Here is a 22,748-nt window from a genome sequence, read left to right on the forward strand (position 1 = left end):
TGGAAGTAGCTCTGTGCTCTAGGATTGGCTGGTGTGTATTATGAGCATTGCGCCTTTCGTGTAGGCTGTGCTGATGCACTGCAGGGAGTGAGAGGGAGAAAGAAGAGAGGGAGGAGACAGCGTTAACAAACCTAGACAGAGAAGTTTTCGTGTAGCAGGAACTAGTGACAGCCTTTGTGTGTGTTTAGAGCACTGTGTTACTCTATTGTTTGAGAGTAACAACAGAGAAGAATATGTAGTTGGGAGGGAACAGATTGGGACATGTTCAGGGACACCCTGGGTTTAGAGTGAGTTGATCAGCGATGGGTGCACCCTGGACAAACCGGCTGTGTTAACTACCAGTATAGTCAGTGCCTGGGATTAAAGGATTGAAGGCAGACGTGCATGAGGTGGTAGCTGTCTACCCAGGACCTGGAGGTGAGAGCTCATTGTTTGAAATTCCCGTCCGTTTTTCTCCCAACCCCAATCTTGCAACAAAAAGCAAATGGGTGGTGAGTGGTTTGGTAGAGGTGACAGGATGGATATGTCCTTGATCAGTTTTTGATAGTAGTCTTGGAGGCTTTGATTAGTGTCTGAAGAGGAAAGTGAAGATAAGGGGATCATATTATTGTGTAATGAATATTATACATATTCTATAAATATTCTGTTGAAGAAATTAGAAGAATACATAGACATACATATTTAAAAAACATGTTGTACTGTAACTGTTCATCTACTGTACACATTAAATATTACATCAGTTTGTAGGCAAACATAAAAACCTATTGGAATATTCAGTTAGTTTAAATTATTATAAATATTTTTGGGGATAGACCATGATATCATAGCATACTTATGGCTTAATGTATTCACAGACACACCTGCTTATAGGACAATATTTATTGATGTGTATTGATTACATTTGGTCTGTCACATGCTATCGTTCAATCAAGAAACATGACTACCTGGACAGTTATTTCCTTTACTGTGGCAATGAGTAGATACATAGTAGATTCATATTTGCTGAATAATGTTATATTTAATGATTTGTCTGGGAGGAGGTTGTCATGAGAAAGGAGTAGGCGAAAGCACACTGGGGGCCTTAATGTGTGTTGACAGGCAGATGTTCCAGAATTTTTTTAGAGCTGCACTATTTATACAGCAAGCTTGGCCATCTCCATGACGATGGCCGCTTGAAAACCCTCATGTCTTCTTTTAGCCATGGAGGTTGACTGGGTCATTCTGCAAAAGCTGTTTACCCTAGAAATGTTCTGACCTTATGTAGACCCTGATCCTTACTCCATGCTAGATGAAGTTCTGAACAACAGCCAGAACAATTAATATGCTGTATGTTTCTCAACATAGTTTGAAAATGCTTATCTTGCTATAATGCTTATCATACTTTTGTCAATCGTGGTAATAAAAAACTTGTGTCTGCGAGAACACTGACAAACCAATTATGTATCATCAGTGAAATAGTATTTTTGGACATGCCAATCTAATCCAAAACCGATGAAACAGGCGTTTGAATTAATGTTTTGGCCTGCTACTACAAACAGTGACTATGGTCAATGCAAAGCTAAATCCACAACAGATAAAGCAAGCGACACATGGATGCATCCATACTCTTCTTTAGTGTAGCCTATGCTACTTTTCAAGCTATGCTGATGGAGTGTTGTGTACAGGTTTCTCTGGTAGTAAAGCACAGACAGGGGTTCCCTTGGCTCAAACAATCTATCTGTTGTTCTCACTGTAGATTACAGTGCTTCTCTATTGTCCATTGATGCACCCAGCCCACAGCATCTGGGGCCGCTGCTCTCCATAGCTTTCTGAATTATTCATCTAGTATGACGCCCACCATACACACACTTACACACACCCCTTTCCCCTTCTTCTTGATACAATGCTAAAGCAAAGACGATGCCCCCTCAAAGAGCAATGAAGCACTTCTGTGTACTTCCAACTCTCTTTGTGGGCTATTATGAATCAGTCTTTTAAACATGTGCCTACAACTGGGTAATCAGCTATTCAGATGTTCCTGTATATAATCCGTATTTTGGAAGCCTAGTGCTTGATTGGCCAACTCTGTTTACCTTGCCCGATTTGCAGATGAAAAGTCAGTCTGAAACCACATGTCTGGATCTGCTGCATATATGTGAGGAATTTGACACATGCAGGCTATGGTACAAACATCTGGTACAAACCCTCTCTCTCTCTCTCTCTCTCTCTCTCTCTCTCTCTCTCTCTCTCTCTCTCTCTCTCTCTCTCTCTCTCTCTCTCTCTCTCTCTCTCTCTCTCTCTCTCTCTCTCTCTCTCTCCCTCTCTCTCTCTCTCTCTCTCTCTCTCTCACACACACACACACACACACACTCACTTTCCTTCTGCACGCTCTGTTACAGGTGTCTGTGTCATTTTAGTTCCATACACCCTAAACCTGTTTGTTTGATTGTGGGTTTTCTACTGAAGATGTTATTTCAGGTCAAGTGAGTGTTTAGTCACTGACATGCTACAACAAGAGCCTGTGGAGTTGTCACTGTATAATTTACCCAGAGGGTTGCATATTGCTTTACTTAGACATCACACTGCCAAGCAAAACAATATACATTTTGATCATTGAAATTAAATATTGTACACTTTAATGTGTCCATCAGTTATGGTTTTCTTATCTTAGGGCTCTCTTTTTTTCAGAGAGACTGATGTGATCACAGAGGATCAACATGTCGTCACCACACCCACTTATCCCTCAAACATCAGGTGAGATTGAAGCGGCTCTTTGAATATGTCTATCACAGAGAAGGGGCTGGTAAAAAAGGCTTCTTAGAACTTTTTCATTGTGTTTTGCATTGTTGCAACAGAATTAATCTTGCGGAATCTTATTGCTCACAGATTGTTTCTACTATGTAATGGAATAAACGTACTCCACCTCAGTGTGGTCATTGCTTGTATAAATAAATGGTGTCACTGTTGCTTTGTGATGTTCTGAAGCACAGTCTCTGTGTGTGCTCTTAGGGTTATTTGTAAGCAAAGGGATCTTCACAGTGATTATGAACATGGTGACAACGACTTCTCCATCTGACCAGGAACTTATAAGGTCGCAGTAGCAGTGTGACACAGCAGTCTAAGCCTTCCCAGGAATCTGCACAATCATCCAACCGTTGACAGTACTCTATCTCTCTGTCTCGTCTGTAAAGCACCAAGTATGTCAGCCTTCTCGGAAACCGGAGATAAACACAGTCCCAGACAGTGCTGTGATTTGACTCTGACAACTCACAGCCAGCAGGTTAAACTCTTTCTAATCCGCCTGGGCTGGGGAAAGGGAGAGCATCCCATGGGGGCCTTAGCCTACTGACCATAAGCTGCATCACAAGCACCTTGATACCACTGGACCATATGTGCCTTAGATGCCCTTGACACAAATCCATCTGTCAAACATGAAGGCGGTTTGACTTGTACCTGCTCACCTAGCTACCTAAAAAAATGCTAACCTCTGAAAAAGAAAGTCCCTTGTTGCAGGACTGGAAGGAGAGAGCGTATGTACTGTGGGAAAATGATAGCATTTGAATGGCTCATTGTCATGTTCACTGTTTTATTTAATGCCTCAAGTTGCATGAAAAAGGAGAAAGAAAATGTTCACACAAACCCTCAACTGTACCTTCAGCTTTAATGATTTTAAAGACATGGTGTCACACTGTGTTTATGAAGCACAAAATCACAGCAACATAGAGTCATTGACCCTATGTAGAATCTGCAGAACAAGAGCTGCATGATTTATATGTCACTAATTCAGAGTTGTAAATGTGTTATTGCTGTCAGGTGCTGTAATATAAGCGCTAAGAGTCTTGGGTAGATCCAGGGCAAATCCAGGCCTGGTTACTTATAAGCCATATGCTCACCTACTGTTTGTTAGAGCTTAATCCTCCCTTTTAACTGTTCCCCTTAATCACAGTAGCAAGATGCCTCTTAATCTGTTTCTATCATTGCAGAGGTGTTCAAGTGTTTACCCTCTCTAGTGTCCTTCTGTTTTTGAAGGTGCTCAAGAAGGTTCTCATTTTCCAATGCAACAACCAAAAATCCTACTTTACTGAAAATATGACACACATATTCTTAATGCTTCTACAAGCAGTGGAGTTTGACTATTAGTTCACACCACATCTCTGACATAATTATTTCCTTCTTACTCCCCAGTCTTCACTATCTTCTGTCCCATAAGACTGACCGTTTCATTTTCTTGCTGAGCCAGTCACATGTTTTGAACAGTATTGACGTTGGACTACTGTCTTGGCGTGTCAAGAAACAGTATATTTTCCACCATTCTTTGACAGCTAAGACAACTCTTACAGAGTCTTTGAAGAGACACACCTAGTTACTCATAGCCTCTCCTTTGTCTGCTCATTCATTTTCATAAATAAAACCAGGAAAAATGGTTGAACCCGAGCTGGGTTACTATACGGAAATGCATACGCAAGCATAGAAAACATGGGATGAATAATGCTACGTTCTCTGTCTAACCTTTTATTTGTGTGGCTCTTGAGTGTGTTATGTGTACTGAATCTGTCATCCATGATATAATAATAACAACATTCAAATGAGTGCAGTGTCATACAGTATCTCCCTTTGATATCACTCATCAATGATAATTCATCGGTGATGAGCCCTGATGGCACACAGGAAGTGTACAAAGTTTTGATATACAGTATTTCTAAATATATACATTCAGAACAGCTTGTTGTGGAATATTTATGTCATGTTTAACAGGAATTTTCAAAAAATCTGGGAAAGATACTGTCATGTTTGTATTTGAAGCAGTAACAACACATGGGGTCATGGCTATGCTTCCTCATTAAGAGAGTCACTTAGAATATACTGAGGGATTTCCTATTTATATGAATATGAATCTGTTTTTCAGTGTCCATAACCAATGCTGCACTTCATCTGGAGGATGAAGAGGAGCAAGGAGAGAGTTTTGAGTTTGATGACAGTGAGGAGGAGGGTTGTACAACAGTGGACGTTGGGAAGACAAAGGGTTTTGGCACCGCTGTGCTGGGATCTGCACTAAACTCATGCTCCAACCAGAACAAAACTTTCAAAAGGGATACAATGGATCCTGCTTCCTCTGAAGACCCAGTAAACACACACAATAGAACAAATGGAAGTCCCTGTACTGGAGACGAGGACCCAAGCATTCAGCCACTCTATCATTCTAAAGGCTTAGGTGAGACACATGTTGCTAGATGCTAAACAGCATTTTACTGTAATGTTGACCCTGCTGCTTATGATTGTGTTTGATTTAATTCCTTGAAATCAATTAATTAACAAATTGGTCTGATTTTCTCCCTACAGATATGGTGGTCAGAGAATCTCCTGAAGGGTAGAATATTTTAGCTTTTTATTGTAAGGACTTTTATTTGAGCTTTTAACTGGTGCTGGAATTCCATAAAGGCTCATGAACTTTGTTTCAGAGGATGACAGCATTAGTTAAACAGTAGTGCATGTTCTCATATAAAGGTAGAGGATAGTTGATCATTTATTACCAGGATCGTTTGGTCACTGTTGTGTATGCTGTTGAATTACAAAACCAGAAACACTGTTGTGCATTGTAATGGTCTGGTGTTTCCTAGATGATCTCATCATTCCATCCATAATCCCTGTTACTGCTAACAATGAGGCAGCAGGGTCTCTTTATGTAAACAAATGTGTTGTTGATGGCAGATGCAATATGCTTATATGGTAACTGGGCCACACCATCTAGAAACATTGATGATATCAAAGTGAACATGAAGAGAGATGAATAGGAGTGCACGTTTCAGGAACTAGTTTTTGTCAATGTTTCAGACGATCAATCTCATCTGAACTGGGAGTGATCGGTGGGTCAGACAGCTCCTGGAAGGGAAGCAGCACGTATGAAGGTAAAGAAGGGGGGCAGTCTTTTACTCCAGAGGCTCATCGTGCCTTACGCATGCACTACTCCCTGGTACTCGTAATGATTACTTTCTAATATGTTTTTGAACTAATAATGTTCAAAAACCTGCTCTTGTTCTCAGCAGTATTAAAACAGTATGTAATACTCCTTCCTACTGTATCAAGCCTTGTCTCTGTCAATGGCATTTTTTAGGTTTGAGTTCTGGGACTGAGTACCTCTACACACCTGTTTTAAAAAAGGCTGACCGCTTGGGTGCTCATGCAGGTCTGTTGTCATCGTCAAAGGTGGTGGGGTCACATACTCACCATCCTGAACAACCACAATGGTCTGGTCCAGAAACAAACCCCTAGAACCTACTCCTGGGAAATTCAATCATCTAATTCAACTATAACAAATTAAGCCTTAAACCAATCTGGATATTTCAGTTGTAATATAAATATCCCTCAACTAAGGACTGGCTGGACCAGGGTTGTTTCTGGAATAAGTTAGCACAATCATGGCCTCTTCTTTTGGCGTCTTGCTAGAGTCACGGATTGTGCTAATCAAATTCCGGGCTAATCTCAGCACCAAAAATCTAATTCAAATTGATTCCAAATTATGCACGGATCAACCAGATTAACGTATCAAATAAATTTGTGCTGTTTTAAATGACACAAAATCACTGTCACTCATGCATAAATGAGCTACATTTGAGCAGATTCCTCTATCACCATAGGCGATGTTGATAGAGACGTGTGATCTCAGTGTGCGTGGGAGTTAAGGATGAATCAAGCCGCATGTGCATGGGGTCAGTTGTATCTTCACAGCAGAACATGTTTATTTGTTCAGTTCAGGCACCATATCAAGCCAAGGAATGGTTCACTGTGGTTTCAGAGCTCACTCTGCGACTGCATAAAGGTACACCAACTCCTCTAGACTAGTCTTAGCTAGTCTGTATTTGGTCCCCAGTCTATAGCCACCTCCGCCCTAGTCTTCTTTACTCAGTCCCAGTGCAAATGTATATAAATATTAGTGTAGCAAGTAAACCCATACACACCTCTATATTATTTTTATTATCAGTAGTTACAAAAGATTAGATGGCAATAGCAACCTTTACTAATTTATATTCTAAATATGAATCCCCCAAACTGTATCCCTAACCATTTATATATATTTTTTTAATCCTAACTTATGTAGTGAAGATAGAAACAAACAAATATAAACTGTACCTGTGAATAGAGCAAAGTTACAATGATAATACAAGTTTGGCTTTTCCACAGGGGCAGAAAGAGTAGTGTCTGTGTGTATCGATTCACCTTCACTGTGGTAACAGGAGAGTAATTATTGACTGTGCTATATTGACAAGGCCATGAACCTTATTCATTAGAGGCAGAGCAGACATACTGTGTGTACCAGGAATCAGGTTTTCTCATGACCTTGAGACACAAAGGCCAATGATGCAACCCCATTTGGTGGGGGTAGGGAGGCCAGCACTGCTAGCCCCCTTCTTGTTGATGCGTCCCATATAACAGATTTAGAGAGACGTATACACATACACACACACACACACCCTGCTACACACCCCCATCTGGGTCAGATGCTGACGTAAACAGTTTCTCCCTCTGAGATGTCCTTTATGATGACGAGACAGAAACCCACACTCAGCAATAAACAGCTGTAACCTCCCCAGCCGAATCTGGCTACATAACCTCAGAGTGGCTACATAGCTTGATGTAGTTCAGCACAAATTGATTCTTCATTTTCTGCTGTAAATTCTGATTAATTGCAGTGGACAGAAACCACAGACTCTTTACATGCTGTTCTTCCAATGCTTGAACGTTTTGTTTTTGTTCCTCTACCTTTTGTGTTAGCAGCATAAGCATGCAAAAAGTCATATGTTATGCATGAGACAAGTATTGGGTTGATGACCTCAGCTTTAGATGTTTTCCAACTTTAATTTGGCTTGGTTATCTTCTAGGAAAGACTTTTTCCAAATGCGATGCTGGGAGTCAGGGTGATGCAGACAGCATTCAGGATGTCTCCAGTCCTGACAACACATGCAGTCCAAACATGGTGTCTAGTCATGATGCTCTGCACTGTCCAGAGGGAATGGTTGTCACAGACAATGTGGCCAGTCCTGACCAGATGACCAGTCCAGAGGTCATCTATGACGATGTTCCCTGTGAGAGCCTACTCTCTCCTATAGAAGGTAACGGCATCATCTTGATTTAATGTGTACAGTGAGTGAGTGTCTGAGTGAAAGAGTTAAGTGTGGTATTTTCTTTTTGCCCTCTTGGCTTCCAGATGACATCTATGAGGATATCCAGAGGCCTACAGACCGTCATGGCAGCAACAATGGCTGGAGCTCCAGTGAGTTTGAGAGCTATGATGAGCTATCAGACAGTGAGACCAAACCCCCAGTCCGCAGTAGCAGTAAGGTAAGGCTCCTTTTATTAAAATCTCAAATTAGTCTGCCACAAGATGGTGCTGTAATCTTGGCACAAACTTGGCATCACATTTACAAGTAAACTGCATCATTGTTGAAAAAAATACCTCTGTCCCCTGAGGGACAGTCCACATCTGTGCAGTCTTAATGCACTGCCTGGTTTGAGGAAGTGAGCGATGGGTGTTTTGTCGGTTAAATTAGCTCTTTGCTCTGTCAGCAGTCTCTACTTGGTTCCTTTCTCTTCCTCTCTGGTTATTCCCTGGCCTGTCAGTCCATGTACCAGCTTACTGACTCTACTGCTTTTCTTGCTGCTTAGCCTATCTTGGAGGGATTGGACGTTCGAGACAGGATTCTGTCTTTTGTGTGACAAGTTCTTGTTTTTGTCTTTTTAAGTAAGGTTTTACTCAGTTTTGAATGATATTCTGATTGATGTTTTGTAGCTTTTCTATGATTTAGGAACCAGAGGAAGCAATATATTTTTTATCCAAAAGGGAGAAGTGTTTAAACACGAAACTGCATTTAGTTGCCAATGGTTTTTTATCCAAGAATTGAACCATAGGTAAAATCTTTATTTTTTCTCTTCTGTTCTTGGAATGGACTTTATGAGGATACCATTCAATGATTATTTCACCTGCTTCTGCCCTGATTCTCTGCTTCTTTCCCTTTTTAATCCTTCCATGTATCTGTCCTGCTGATCTGCTGAACTGTCCGATTCTTTGCGGTGTTTACCTTTGGCATGGCAATGCCTACCCTAGCTGTCTCCCGAACTGCGTGGACTAAAGGAGCGCTGTGTCAAGACCAAGCGTGACCTGGCCGTGCGCTTAGGGTCGCGTGATGTCACACACATCAAACAGAGCTGTGACATCAAGGTACAGGGACATCAGAGGACACACACGGGCATTCGCCGAATGACAGGCTGTTCTTTTTTTGACATCCATCAAAGAAACTTTGTCTCTTGTCTTCTGTTTTCTTCTTCCTCTCGGTGTCTTCTACATGTTTATTTACATTTCCTTACACTCTGTTTCTTTGTGTTCTCTTGTAGGTCCAGAAGCTTATGAAAGCAGCCAGAAATGGCACCAAGGGTGGACTAGAAAAGACAAAATTAGCCATGATGCGCAAAGTCTCTTTCCTACAGAAAAAAGATACCAGCGGTGAGTACCTATAATATTTGAAAAAATACCAGCTCATAAAACCAATGTTTGGTAGCAAAGCCTGCATTCAATCCAGTTTCGGTTCACTTAGATAGAGTGATTGATTGATTTCACTCTTCAGGAGACAGTGATGATGATGCTGGTTACCTAGATGTCACTGTGTCTGAAGTAAAGCACCCACCTCCACAGTTGAGCCCTATGCCTGAGGGTCTTACCACCCAACAGGTGTGTGTGTGGGTAGTTTGTGGGACCTCACAATTGACCTTTTAACTCTGCAGAGTTTATTCTGTTTTCCTGGGAGTGCTTATCATGACACGGTTTGTGTCTTGGTCTAGATTGTGAGACGCCACATCCTCAGTTCCATTATTCAAAGTGAGAGGAGCTACGTAGACTCTCTCAGGAGAATCCTACAGGTGAACAAATATTTTGGATTTACATCTTGATGGAATTTTTAAGTCTAGTTATTTTTTTGCTACGGCCTAATTTACAAGAAATGTATATGTGTCAAGATAGTAGGGTGCACCTGTTTGATGCCAAGAATATAATTGTACCAATATTATCAATACAGCCTCCATATATTGTTAGCTTCTGTGAGGAAGCAGGGGTATCTGGGAATTGTCAGATTGAATTATCAATCTGTTTCCATAGGAGTACCAAAAGCCCTTGTTGGAGCCAGAGGTCCGGATCCTAAATCCAAAGAAGGTCCCTCCCATATTCTACCGCCTGCGGGAGATCCTGCAATGCCACTCCATGTTCCAGATCGCCCTGGCGTCCCGCGTGGCCGAGTGGGAGGACAGTGAGAAGATAGGAGACCTCTTTGTTGCCTCGGTCAGTCCAACAGATGGATCTATTGTAGAAATGTTCAGTGGCCTGTCCCAAAATGTGCAGTCATGTCAAGTAATCTCTGATCTAACATAAAGTCTATATTGTGAAACTGGATTTTCAGAGTTGAGAAAGTTATAGTTGGTCCTTTGTTTTCTCCATAGTTTTCGAAGTCAATGGTACTAGATGTGTACAGTGACTATGTCAACAACTTTACCAATGCCATGGCACTTATTAAGAAAGCCTGCATCTCCAAACCAGCATTCCTGGAGTTTCTCAAGGTGAGCTATTCCAATCTATAGGATTATTATGCAACCATTGTGTTTTTGCCAGATGAACAAGTATTTAGGCCTATGCAGCATGTAGGCAGATTGTTCTTGAGTCTGATCATTCTTTTTGACCCTAACAGAAGAAACAGGCATCCAGCCCTGACAGAATCACTCTCTATGGCCTGATGGTGAAACCAATACAGCGCTTCCCTCAGTTCATCCTTCTGCTACAGGTAAGCTGTGAGCACCAAACCTTGTTTGTTTAAATCAACTGATTACAGTTTGCCTCATGAGTAAACCATTTCTGATTCATTGAAAAAAAGGAACAAAAAAAGACAATGTTCTGAAAGTCAATACTTTGTCAAGTGTGGCCAGGTAGAAACTCATGAGTCGATCTTATTAGCTGTAAGAGGTGAAATGTTCCACAGAACATTTATGTAAGTTTCCAGCAGGAGGAAGTGAGACGTGATGTTTGAATACGTTTTCTGTCTGTTTTGGAAATGGAAATGTTATCTGTAACTGATAGGACACAATTGTTCTTAAAATAAGTGTTTATAAGTGTGTAATAATACATGCCACTCTGCCTCTCTCAACCCCAAATACACCTCTCAGGACATGCTGAAGAACACTCCACCAGCCCACCCCGACCGCCTGCCCCTGCAACTAGCCCTCACTGAGCTGGAAACCCTTGCTGAGAAGCTCAACGAGCAGAAACGCATGGCCGACCAGGTGGTGGAGATTCAGCAGCTGGCCCGCAGCATTGGAGACAGGAACCTCAGCAAGGTGACATATATAAACATATAGACCCTCTGTCCCTTCACCCCTATCAGGTCATATTGACTTTTCTGTATCTTCACCTCCTCCCCTCTCCCTCTCCAGCTGTTGAACTCAGACCAGAGGCAGCTGGTGCTGTGTGAGGTGCTCATTGAGACGGTGTACGGGGACAAAGGACAGGTCCTCAAGTCGAAGGAGCGCAAAGTCTTCCTTCTCAATGACATGCTAATTTGTGGCAACGTCAACATTAAGTGAGTCTGCCCTCAGCTGTCCTCTGCTGTAGCATCAGAAACATGAGTCAGAATCTGTGAGAGACCTTTTGTTTCTGTCCCGTCCACCTGCTGTAGATCTGAGTGTGGTATTGATAACATCATTAATGAGCAAAGGTAATATTTATCACAAGTTTGCGCGTTCAAATGCCAAACTTGCTTTAAGATCAAAGACCTGAAGAAAGGACATCTTTCTGATTCCACCCCATTAAATTCAACTTCCCATCATTGCTCCCAATGAATCTTCTAAGAAACTGGATCAGGATGCCCCTCATGCATTATCATGAGAATGTATGAATAGTAATGTGCCCCAGAATCAGCAGGGGTCCTCTAGAGAGGAATTCATCTGATCAGAAGAATCCTAATGACAGAATTCTCCCTGGAGGAAATGTTTATGTTGATTCTAAGAATCTGGCCCATTTAGAGAGATTGCACATATTGCACACAAGCATGAATTATTTACAAATGTTTCATCATTTTTGTTGGAAACTTCCATTTCTTAAACCAGTAACAAACAGGATGAAAGAAAATTAACTAATCACTGATAGGTGATCCCATTTCAGAATGGGTCTTGCAAATGTTAATGTAAACTGTGTTTCGCCCACTAGGGGTCCCCCTGATATCAGCAGCCTGGTTCCCATTGGTCCTAAGTACACTGTGAAGTGGAGCGCTCCCCTGATGCAGGTGCAGGTTGTGGAGGTGGGACAGGACAGTGTCCAGAGCAAGGACGTCCCTGGTGGAGGGAAACGACTCAACTCTGTGTCAAGTGTTCCAGGTAAAGAACTCACCGCGTGGCTCACCAGGCTGCTCTCAGCTTTTATAGTTCACAAAAATCCTACAGTCACCTCATGTGTGGCTGTCATTTCATCCCATCTCAAGTAAAAGGCCTGCTGACTTTTACAAAGGCATTGAATAAAGTAATTGCCAAGGGAACAAAGAAACTGCCTTTTAAGGAAAATCTATATTATTGATTTTCTGATACGCAGACATAAACAAAACCAGGGCTTGGAGCCAAAAGTGTGTCAGTGAAATGTTGGACAAATATGAATATAACAGGTCAAATGAAAGCTCTCAGCGAGATCTTTTCAGTAACAAAAGGACACAGCTGAAATGATGACCCCTAGGTTGTAATGACAAAAGACTGAAAGGCATAACAGTAAATGTGGGTCTGTGGGTAACATTTGTTTAGGCTCTTAAAGGGGTGTAACGCACTTCCACCAATTTGGCTCCAAGCTCCTCAGAAATACAATGGCAGATACACAACAGTTATTCAGCTACATTCAGGTAGCTTGAATCAAACAAATTAACTGTTTAAGAAGAACTCCGATTTTAATTGACCAATAACAGCTACCTCAGTAAGTCAACCAAACACCAGTCAAAAATATGTTGGAACACACATACACAGACAAACACTCCCACACACACCACACGATTTGTCAACTCATACCAAGCTGTCGAAAGAAATCTGGTTAGACTGAGATTGTGTCTCTCTGGGCCCTTGTCCAAATCCCTACCCATATTCCCCAGCTTGAAAAGAACAGACTCATTTCAAAATCTCCAGGGCTTCAATGCCCTAATTGAAAGTTAAAAGAGGCAGCATATTGGCTTTGTGGAATATTTCAGCTGTTCTCCCCTGTGTTTCTCACTGCATAGGCATAAACATATAAGCATTATAATTTTTTTTTTTTTTAATCCTTGTTAAAAATGACAAATCAAACCGTTTTAGTGGAGAGCCTTAACTTGATGGTTTGTAACTGTATATCAAAAACCATTACATCTAGAAAACAGTTTTCTAGGACCATACATACCGCAATAGAGACAATGTTCCAAACAGCTTAATTTGTTGAATATAAATGGGAATTCTCTGATGAAGATCTTCCAAAGAAAATGTTTTGGATACATTTGCTGTTACTGAGGGACAGGATGGATGATGGTGATGATGAAGATACCAACATGTGTGTTCCAGGTAAACTGATCCTGGGTCCTCCCAGGTTGTACCAGGACCTGGAGGAGCTGCAGCATGACCTGGGTGTGGTGGAACAGGTCACTCTAATGGTGGGGACTCTACATGGAGAATACCAGGTATGTCAGGGACATACCAGGTAGTCAGGTGGCTAGGGAATCGGGCTAGTAATCTGAAGGTCGTGCCAAATGACGTTGTGTTCTTAGGTAAGGCACTTCACCCTACTTGCCTCGGGGGAATGTCCCTGTACTTACTGTAAGTTGCTCTGGATAAGAGGGTCTGCTAAATGACTAAATGTAAATGTTCACAGCCCTCTCCAGACCCTCACAGGATCTCTCCTCATACAGTGAAAGTTCATTTGTGTCTAAGATTATATACATCTACAACATCATTTGTCCACAAGTACATGGAGTATGAATCACTGCCTCCTCCTTCGCTTGATCTACCCATCATTTTCCCTCCTTTTCCCATCCCTTCTTTCCTTTCTTTTTCTCCCTCCAGAACCTGAACACAACAGTGGGCCAGGACTGGTGTTTGGCTCTCCAGAGACTCATCCGTATCAAAGAGGAGGAGATTCAGTGTGCCAACAAATGCCGCCTGCGGCTGTCAGTGCCAGGCAAGCCAGACAAGTGAGTGCCCAGAAGGTCAGCTGGGGTTTAAGAGTCTGGCCTGTACTGTCTAACCCTGTACTGTATTCATAAGTTATTGGACTAATGAGTAGTAGTGGTTTTCAGTGAAACATCCTAACTAGATCTGTGTGTGTGTGTGTGTGTGTGTTTGTGTGTGTAGGCATTGTTGTAAGCCCAGAGGCTGATCTCAAGGACTCACTGTGGGTCAGATGAGTTTGAAAGAACAGATGGCAGGGCAGCTTGGAAGGAGTAGGTGGCAGGGCCTGGCTCCCTTTGTCGCCAACCTGGGGATGGGATTCAATAGGCTGTGGTTTACCTTAACATGGCTTATATTGTAATCACAGTGCCCTTTAGACTAACTGTGCATAACAGATCCATAGCCAACAAATCTAATAGCAAAATTGGGTATTGAAGAGATAACAAAGTTATCATTTGCATTTCTCCCCTGCTGGGTATTTACTCAAGCAATTAAAGTTTAGTGTCAACAAAGCTCTGGGGCATGCAAGTATTAGCATGCTAATGTGTAGACATGGTGACAAGTCATCAAACCTGCTCAGGGCAGGGGCTTGGGCATGGCAGGGGCTAGTTTACCCACATATATCTCTTCTTAACATTCCCACCCACTCCTTCCTATCTTGTGAACCACTCTTAGTTTGTTTTTTAAAGCTGCAGGGAATGTCGTAAAGAAATACTAATATTGGCAGAATTTTAAATTGAACTACATAATTGAAGAGACTTTCCAGTGGCTCCATCCTCCTCACGGTATTGCAGAAGTCTCATATCTCTCTCTTCCCCGCTGTTGAAAATAACATGCTGGGCACTCTGGAATTAGCTTACACTGCACATATGTTTTTCTTTGCTCACTGAGTGTGTCTGTGTGTGTGTAAATGCATGCCTATATATTAATGTGTGTTTTGATTTTCAGATCTGGACGTCCGGTCAGTTTCATGGTGGTCTTCAACACCCCCAGCCCCCTCAGCAAAATCTCTTGGGTGAACCGACTGCACCTATCCAAGATAGCCCAGAGTGAGAAATCAGTCTACATTTCACTGTTGTGTTGTGGTGATGAAGAGATCATTACAAACCAGAGCGTAATAAGACAGCTTCTTGAAAGGCAGCTTTCTGAGAAGAGAAGTTTCAGAGAAGGTGACCATGTGTCTGTGTCCACAGGGGAGGAGAACACACCAGGTTGGGTCTGTACAGAGGATGATGGGAAGACCAAACCTCCACTCTGGTGCCCGCTGCTTGCCTACCGGATGCCTATTATCTCTGCCAAGGATAACCAAAAAGTGAGTAGAAACTACTATGGTAGACATGAGTGGAATTATAGCATGCATCGTAGGAAAACACAAAAGTGTAGTGTCAAAGCTGTATTTGATGTTTTTGATGTGAATATGCCTCAAAGATGTGTGAAAGCCTCCACTATAGTCGAACAGAGACAAAGGGAATGAAGATTGTAATGTGTCGCGTGAAAGGTTTTCTTTAGGGTGGCTTATTCGGTTCTGGATTTACTTCAGAATAGGGACAAAGGATACACTGGATGCTCAGGCTTTGATTAAATCCACAGGAGGATAAGAAGATTGAATTGGCAGTCAACAAAGTCACTGTGGATCTTTTGTGTGTTGTGTGCTATGATTAGAAGTTTTACTCTAACCCCAGTTATTTCAATGACAGTCTGTCCTGTGATTCGAAGGAGTGAGGCTCAGGGGTGGGCATAACTGCCAGATGAGATTGAGAACGCTGTTTGATAAAGGAAATGAAATCCTAGTCACATGACTAGCAGCAGTTCTGGCTCACCTGAGGGGAGCACTGTCTGTCTTGTGGTGTGAATAAACAGTGTGTGCATGTGTGCAGTACATGTGTCTGTGTGTCTGGTTTTCCCAAGCTAATATAGGTTTCAGTGATCTGGATTTTAGTTGAATCAGTATTTATCATAGAAATTGGAAAGGAAATTAATGATAAACCGTACAGTTTGTATGTTTTTAGAGGACACAAGAGGTAGCCAAGAATAGAAAACCAGTGTATCCCACTCCAGTGTATTACTCACAAGACCTACTTCATTCACCAAGTAAACTTTCCTGTCAATCTTCCAGAATGAATTTAAAGTTCCCTGGGTTTTAGAGTTAAAAAGTGTCTTCTATTTTGGACCATTTAGATACTGTAATGTATTTTATTTCCAGTGTAATTATTTTGAATATAACAAATGAGACTTTCTCTCCTGCTATTCCATTGTAGAGCCCCCAACTAAGGCAAGCAACCACAATAATTACACACACGATGCATTTTCTTGGGGAAAATAGGTATGTTAACTTGGATAAAGACAAATCAGATAACAGCTAGAACATTTTATTCTGCAATTGCTGTCTATTGATGTCAGTAAGTGAGTTGCTGAGGGATTGACAGCAATAGGTTCATCAGAGTTGGCATGTCTTTTATGTCACGTCATGTGATAGCAATCTGGAGTTACTGAATTATCTGTAGTCTGCAGGGGAGAAAAGAGTATGCTGAATGCTAAATATTTGAAGGGATGTCTGTCTTGAAAATCATCCAACAGATGTGTATACATTTTCTTTGCCAGTGGCAGGGTATTTACAATGTTAGTTCCTGTGCCAAATGTCTTTGTGATTGGATGTGAGGTTGATCATTTTGGTTGATTTTGTATGGAAGTGATGACCAAGCCATGGATGCTTGGGTCTTGATCTCTTGTGTTGACACTTTTCATCTGTTTTGATACATTGCAGCAATGGAGACCCACTTCACTGTGAGTTTCAATGATGCAAGGCCGTAGATCCAACCTGAACTATTCCCTTTTACCTACAAAAATACCCTGTCACCGAACCATGCATTTGAAGATGTGTGTGTGTGTGTGTGTGTGCGTGTGTGTGTGTATGTGTGTGTGTGAAAATGTCAAAACAAAGTTGTCTTTCAGTAAAATGTTAGTAAGGACATAAAAGAATACCTGAAGAAGTTATGTTCCTCCCAGAACACTATCATGCTGGGCCAAAACACAGTTTGCCTGGCAGGATTAAGAATAGAGAGAATGGTAAAGTATAAAGTAACTGCACTGCTGGAACCTGGGGATAGGCAAAATAAGCTTGCTCATTGAAATGGATTATACAAGGTATTTTTTGTGTGTGTGAGGGGTGTCTGTGTGCACACGCACACACATTCATGTTGTGTTGCACAACTACACACAAAAGCTAAGTAAGGTTAACAACATGGGTAGTCTCAAATTGCACGTTTGTCAGCTGTCAACCAACCCCAATCATCCCCCGAGTGTTTCTCTTTCAGAATATAGAACAGAATTGTCAGTTTTGTTCCCATTCACAATCCACTCATCACACTTCCTTTAAAGGTTAATCTCCTTTCATTCCTCCACTTTCAAACTCTTGATGTATGCATTAGATCAAAGGTTTTTTATCTTGCTTAAACCATTTTGTCCTGATGATAATCCACAGCTGTGAGGAAAATACTGGATGGTAATCTTCATTTGAGTTGATGAAAACTTAAAGATGTGCCATTTTCTTTAACTTTTTATGAAAATGTACAACGCATAATTCATAAATCTCATATCTACTGTTTATATGAACAAGGATTTATTTACTGTTATTTACTGTTTACTATATCTATATACTGTTAATATATATATATATTTTAGCCATGTCCCTTCATCTTAATAATTTGAAATTCAGATCCCTTCGTTGCTGAAATGTGGCACATGGCATTTCCAATTCAAAGGACCCCCTACTGGCAAAACCATACATTCTGTTTATTAGTATGGAAATGAATCTGCAGGTGACAGTTATCTAGAGGCCACACAACACTCAGGGGTGTTTGGTCTGGACGTTTACATAGATCAAATAAGCATCACTACTGCAACAAGATTATGTAGTTCATGTTCTTCATGTATTTGTTGAATGTTGAATTTTAGTTATGTTGTACACAAAAACAATAGTGGTGTACAAACGTCAATTATACACATGTCACATAAATAATGCAAGCAATAGATATCATAGATAAATTCACCACTTAAACAGTTTTGGGACTGAACAGTTTGATTATTTATCAAGTCATAGAATACTCTCAATACTCAAACTAACATTTCTGCAGTGTGAAGAATATTATCTCTATTTCTCTGACACCAAAGTCTTTACTCAGTCAAACTTGATCAAACATTCATAATCACAACCAGATAGAATTCAAGTGATCAGCCAACTATTCTGCACGGTGTGACAAAACAATTATGCAGAATACAGATGATTTTGCATCTGTCAAAGACTGACTGAGCTTAACATTTTGCCTCCAGAATCCTATGTTGATGCATGTTGAAGACAATGCATCCTTATTGCACAATTAAAACCTTTTTGCAGAGCTGTAGGGTTAAACAAATCTGAATGTTGTTCTATCCAGCCCTTTCTGTTGAAGCCAAGAGCTGCATGTCAAACACATTTTCTTCATGCTCTAAGGAATATGGTATTTGACTTGCCCTGGAAAACTGGATGATAGTTAGGCTATGTTTGCCAGAGCCAACAACATTAGTGACGAGGAGATCTAAGAGTAAACTATTACCTCTTTTTTGTTGTATACAGCTGACCACTGCCCTTCACAATCCTGTCCAGTTTGCCCTGCTTGGCTTCTCTGTTGCTAGCACATCATTGCCCCAAGGATACCTCTGGGTACGTATTATACTGCCTGTAACTGCTTGACATCCCCCAACACTACAACAATTGCTATAAATGTAGCAGTCCTATAACATTGATGAGGGACTACTAGATAATAGGACTAATTACATTTAGACCTTCTTTCAGACCAGATGTAATCGCTTTATCCGAACATTGGTTGACTCCTTCCACCCTGGGTATATTGTTATACAGGTGTCCAGTGGAGGTAACTCCAATGAAGGCCAAATAGAGATCTTCTCCTTAAACCGGTCCACACCTCGCACTGTCAAATCCATCCAGCTGGGGGCGCCAGTCCTGTGTCTGGAGTATGTGGCAGAGCCCAGTCTTCCAGAGGAAGGGGAGCAGGGAAAGGCAGCTGAGAACACAGCCAGAAATGGCAACACCATCTGTGTGGGTCTGCAGGATGGCAAGTGAGTCATCTGCACAAGCACAGCGTGATGAAGCTAGTCTTCAGAATACAAATCATGCTCAGAAATTCATTCACCGTCATCATGCTTCAATTGTGCCTTTTTCTATGTGCCTCTTCCAGAATAATTTTTTTCCAAACCTTCCTCTGTGATATAATATTTTCACATTCTGTTGATATAGTGACATGTTTTGTATTTAATGAGTTGTACAGCCATTACAATCTGTCCTATGAACTCTGTTTCCCAGCATCCTGGTATATAGTAGTGTGGACACAGCTGCCCAATGCCTGCTAACCCTTGCAAACTCTGAGGGCTGTCCAGTCCTGTGCCTGAAACACTCAGCATCCTTTCTGTTCGCTGGCCTGGCCAATGGAAAGGTTTTGGTTTACAAACAAAAGAGTGGAGGTGAGACACATCCCCAACATTAAGGTCAAATTATGGGCAACATTTGTACATTCAAACACTAAGCATGGGTCCTTTTTCTGTTTTCCCAGAGAGTCTTTGGGACCCAGAGTTGTACAGGCTGATTACTGTTGGCCTCGCCCCCGTTCGTACTCTTCTGACCCTGCAGGACTCAGTGTGGGCAAGCTGTGCCAACCAGGTTACTGTCATCAAGGGTGCCAGCCTCACTACCCAGGTCGGTCAGCTCTCTGGACCACTTGCTAAATCCCCTGTCAGGTATGGAAAGGAGAGAGAGTAGACTGTAGGGAAAGACACAGAGGGAGGGCAGCAGAACACAATAAAGATGGGTGGGAAAAGACATCCTCTAAGCTAAGTATGGTGTCGTCTAGTGAAGCTGCTGCACTGCATCCGAACTAGAAGGATTATGGAGTATGATGCATGGCCCTCCTTGTTCATGTCCCTGGTGAAGGTGGTTGTTGTTCAGACTGAGTGGGGATTATGTGCACAGGCCCCTGAGCTTCTTCAGACTTCTCTCTTTTGATCATGACTGACAGGTGAGCCAACCCCCCTTTCTAGCCTGAGGGGGGACATCCTCTCTCTTCTCTTCAACTCCAGACTCTCAGGAACTGGAGCAGCTATCTGGGATTCTGCTTGTTTGCAATCTGGTTCTGTCTAGTGCAGAGAGAAATTATTAGATTTCATCCACACATCGAGGACAATGCTTCCTTATGTTACAATAATAAAAATGCTGATGGCATTAATATTGAATTTTCTGTCTCTCTTTCCCTCTCGCTCTCATCCTCTCCGTGACAGAGGTTTGAGGTGCATCCAGAGCTCACTGCCAGTGTGAGTCACATGATACAGGCTGGCGGTGGTGTATGGATGGCCTTCACCCAGGGATCCTCCATTCGTCTGTTCCATACTGAGACACTGGAGCACCTGCAGGAGATCAACATCTCCACACGCATCTCTCACCTGACTCCAGGCATGTGTTCTAAAACGGGGCTAAGGTCAAAGAGGGCTCACAACCCCCAGGAATGACCCACTTGCTCTTTCAATAGCAATGCATTTGTATCTTTTGACAGTAAGTCTCTTCAACACACGTTCAGAGCTAATTTAGTTTAACTGTGTCTTCTAGGTCAGGGTGCTGTCCAGGTCACCAGCCTTCTCATCTGCCAGGGGCTTCTCTGGGTGGGCACTGCACAGGGCATCATCATCACCCTGCCTGTGCCAAAGCTGGAGGGCATCCCCAAAATTACAGGTCAGACTAAGAATCTCACATGGAGCATGGCATAATTCTATATTCGTAAACTGTATTCTGAATCTAATGAACAATAACGTAAAATGGTTTGTCCCCTCAGGTAAAGGGATGACCTCCCTGAATGCTCACTGTGGCCCAGTAGACTTCCTGGTCGCCACCTCCAGCACCCTGTCACCTGACATGCTCAAGCGAGACTCTGTCTATGAAGGAAATGACCAGACTAATGGCATTGGAGAAGGAAACGAAGTGAGAAGCGGAGGAGGAGGCGATGTGTCTTCGGAGCGAAAAGACTTGTCCCAGGACTGCCTGTCTCAGCAGCAGGATGGCTCCACAAGGAGAGAGGCCAAGCCCAGGGGAGTGCTGCTCCAGTACCAACTCCGCTCCACCTCCCAGCTCCCAGGGAAGTTGCTGACGGCCCAACCTGACCAGGGTCCCAATGAGCCCATCCTGGACTCTCCAGAGCACAGCCCGGAGGATGGCTCAATCTACGAGCTGAGCGAAGACCCTGACGTGTGGGTGCGGGGGAGGCCAGTGGGAGGGGCCAGGGAGGGACAGGGGCGGAGGGAGAAGGTCACCTCAGTGGCAATCTTCTCGGGAGGAAGAGGTTTCCGTAGTCTGAGCGATGGATCCACCACAGCCAGTGGGGGTAACACATGGGAAAGTACACTCATGGTTTGGCAACTCCCATTAGTTGTTAACCAATGAAGAAGAAAGGCAGTTTATCTGCTCCCCCTTGTCAGGTGCATATAGCATGAGAGGAACAGATAAGAAATGTGTTCCAGGATGGAACATTCATCCATTTCCATGTTGGTCAGTTGTGTCTAAGGAGTTACAGAGTGCAGTAGTGAACTCCTGTAACTGCAGCTTCTGTGTCAGCCATGTTTTAGTCCCTCAGGCCACCCATTGGACCATCTGAGAGCTTTTAACATGCACAGTTTTAGGCAGATGATGCATCAGTATGGCAGAACACATCTGCACCGAGGGGAGGGGGATGGCTACCATCAGATGAGATTTGAAGAGACTCAAACAAGATGACTCTGTATATCTATTGCGTGGATACAGGGAGAAATAAGGGAAAAGTGACTGAGATGTGACTGTCAGATTGGAATGTTTGGCTCCTGGAGGGGCTTGACAAATACACTTTCTGCATTGTCACTCATAAATGTCTCATAAATACACAATCTGTGTTCTTGAAACAGCTGATGATAGTTTACTGTTGAGACACTATTGGAGTATATTTAACGGATCTAACGGCTAGCCTGTATAGTTGTATAGTAATGTATCATGTATGAAAAAGGGAATTCTACAAATCTGTCATACTGTACACCCTAAAGTTTACAATGCATCCAAAAACTAAGTAAATCTATTATTGTTTGGTGAAGAACAAATACCGTAAATAACTTATTTTCAGTTATTCCTTATGATGTGAAGTGAAGCCAATGTTTTAAAATGATAGAGCCATGCTCTGCAACGTTCAATTGTTTGATGGTACATTTGACACTGTGTCACTTTGCTTTTAAAATAAAATGCATCATAGACCTTTTTCTTTCTTGACGGGAAAAGACAAAAGCTCAGGCTTTGTCAGATCTTCTACATATTATTTTGTGTGTATAGCTTAGAATGCTCTTACTTTCAAATTATATTAGAAGATGCAAACGTGTCATCTTGTATAGTCAGCACACAATGATTTGGGTACATGGAGAGATTAAGAAACTGAAGAAAAAAGTTATTGTATAAAAGTTAATGCTGCGTTGAGGTTAAAACGTGAACGTTCTTGTGTGAGCGAAGACAGAAT

General features: G+C 42.2%; 1 protein-coding gene across 2 annotated transcripts; it reads left to right on the top strand.

Moving 5' to 3' along the window:
* The first annotated feature begins 99 nt into the window (after positions 1–99).
* arhgef10lb (Rho guanine nucleotide exchange factor (GEF) 10-like b) lies at positions 100–22,496 on the top strand. Of its 2 annotated transcripts, XM_084680737.1 has the most exons (28): positions 100–417; positions 2,668–2,733; positions 4,886–5,191; positions 5,320–5,347; positions 5,812–5,885; positions 7,857–8,087; positions 8,183–8,316; positions 9,080–9,193; positions 9,367–9,475; positions 9,597–9,700; positions 9,811–9,888; positions 10,124–10,303; positions 10,462–10,578; positions 10,707–10,799; positions 11,179–11,349; positions 11,446–11,591; positions 12,218–12,384; positions 13,576–13,691; positions 14,074–14,201; positions 15,127–15,227; positions 15,372–15,490; positions 18,791–18,877; positions 19,076–19,293; positions 19,538–19,695; positions 19,785–19,927; positions 20,506–20,677; positions 20,831–20,953; positions 21,054–22,496. In XM_084680737.1, the coding sequence occupies exons 2-28, from the start codon at positions 2,697–2,699 to the stop codon at positions 21,656–21,658; spliced, it is 4,059 nt and encodes a 1,352-aa protein (XP_084536863.1). In that variant the 5' UTR covers positions 100–417; positions 2,668–2,696; the 3' UTR covers positions 21,659–22,496. The 2 variants fall into 2 exon arrangements, with proteins under 2 accessions (XP_084536863.1, XP_084536864.1); XM_084680738.1 differs by lacking the exon at positions 9,080–9,193.
* Positions 22,497–22,748: the final 252 nt, after the last annotated feature.

The sequence above is a fragment of the Hypomesus nipponensis genome, chromosome 18 (assembly GCF_054491055.1).
Source record: "Hypomesus nipponensis isolate SF chromosome 18, ASM5449105v1, whole genome shotgun sequence".
In the NCBI taxonomy this organism is placed as follows: Eukaryota; Metazoa; Chordata; class Actinopteri; order Osmeriformes; family Osmeridae; genus Hypomesus; species Hypomesus nipponensis.

Excerpts from the sequence above, each read along its gene's own strand:
- arhgef10lb (XM_084680737.1), top strand. The coding sequence starts at position 2,697 with ATGTCGTCACCACACCCACTTATCCCTCAAACATCAG. Across the intron at positions 10,800-11,178 it reads AGTTCATCCTTCTGCTACAG|GACATGCTGAAGAACACTCC; the intron begins GTAAGCTGTGAG and ends TACACCTCTCAG. Across the intron at positions 19,928-20,505 it reads GTGCCAGCCTCACTACCCAG|AGGTTTGAGGTGCATCCAGA; the intron begins GTCGGTCAGCTC and ends TCTCCGTGACAG.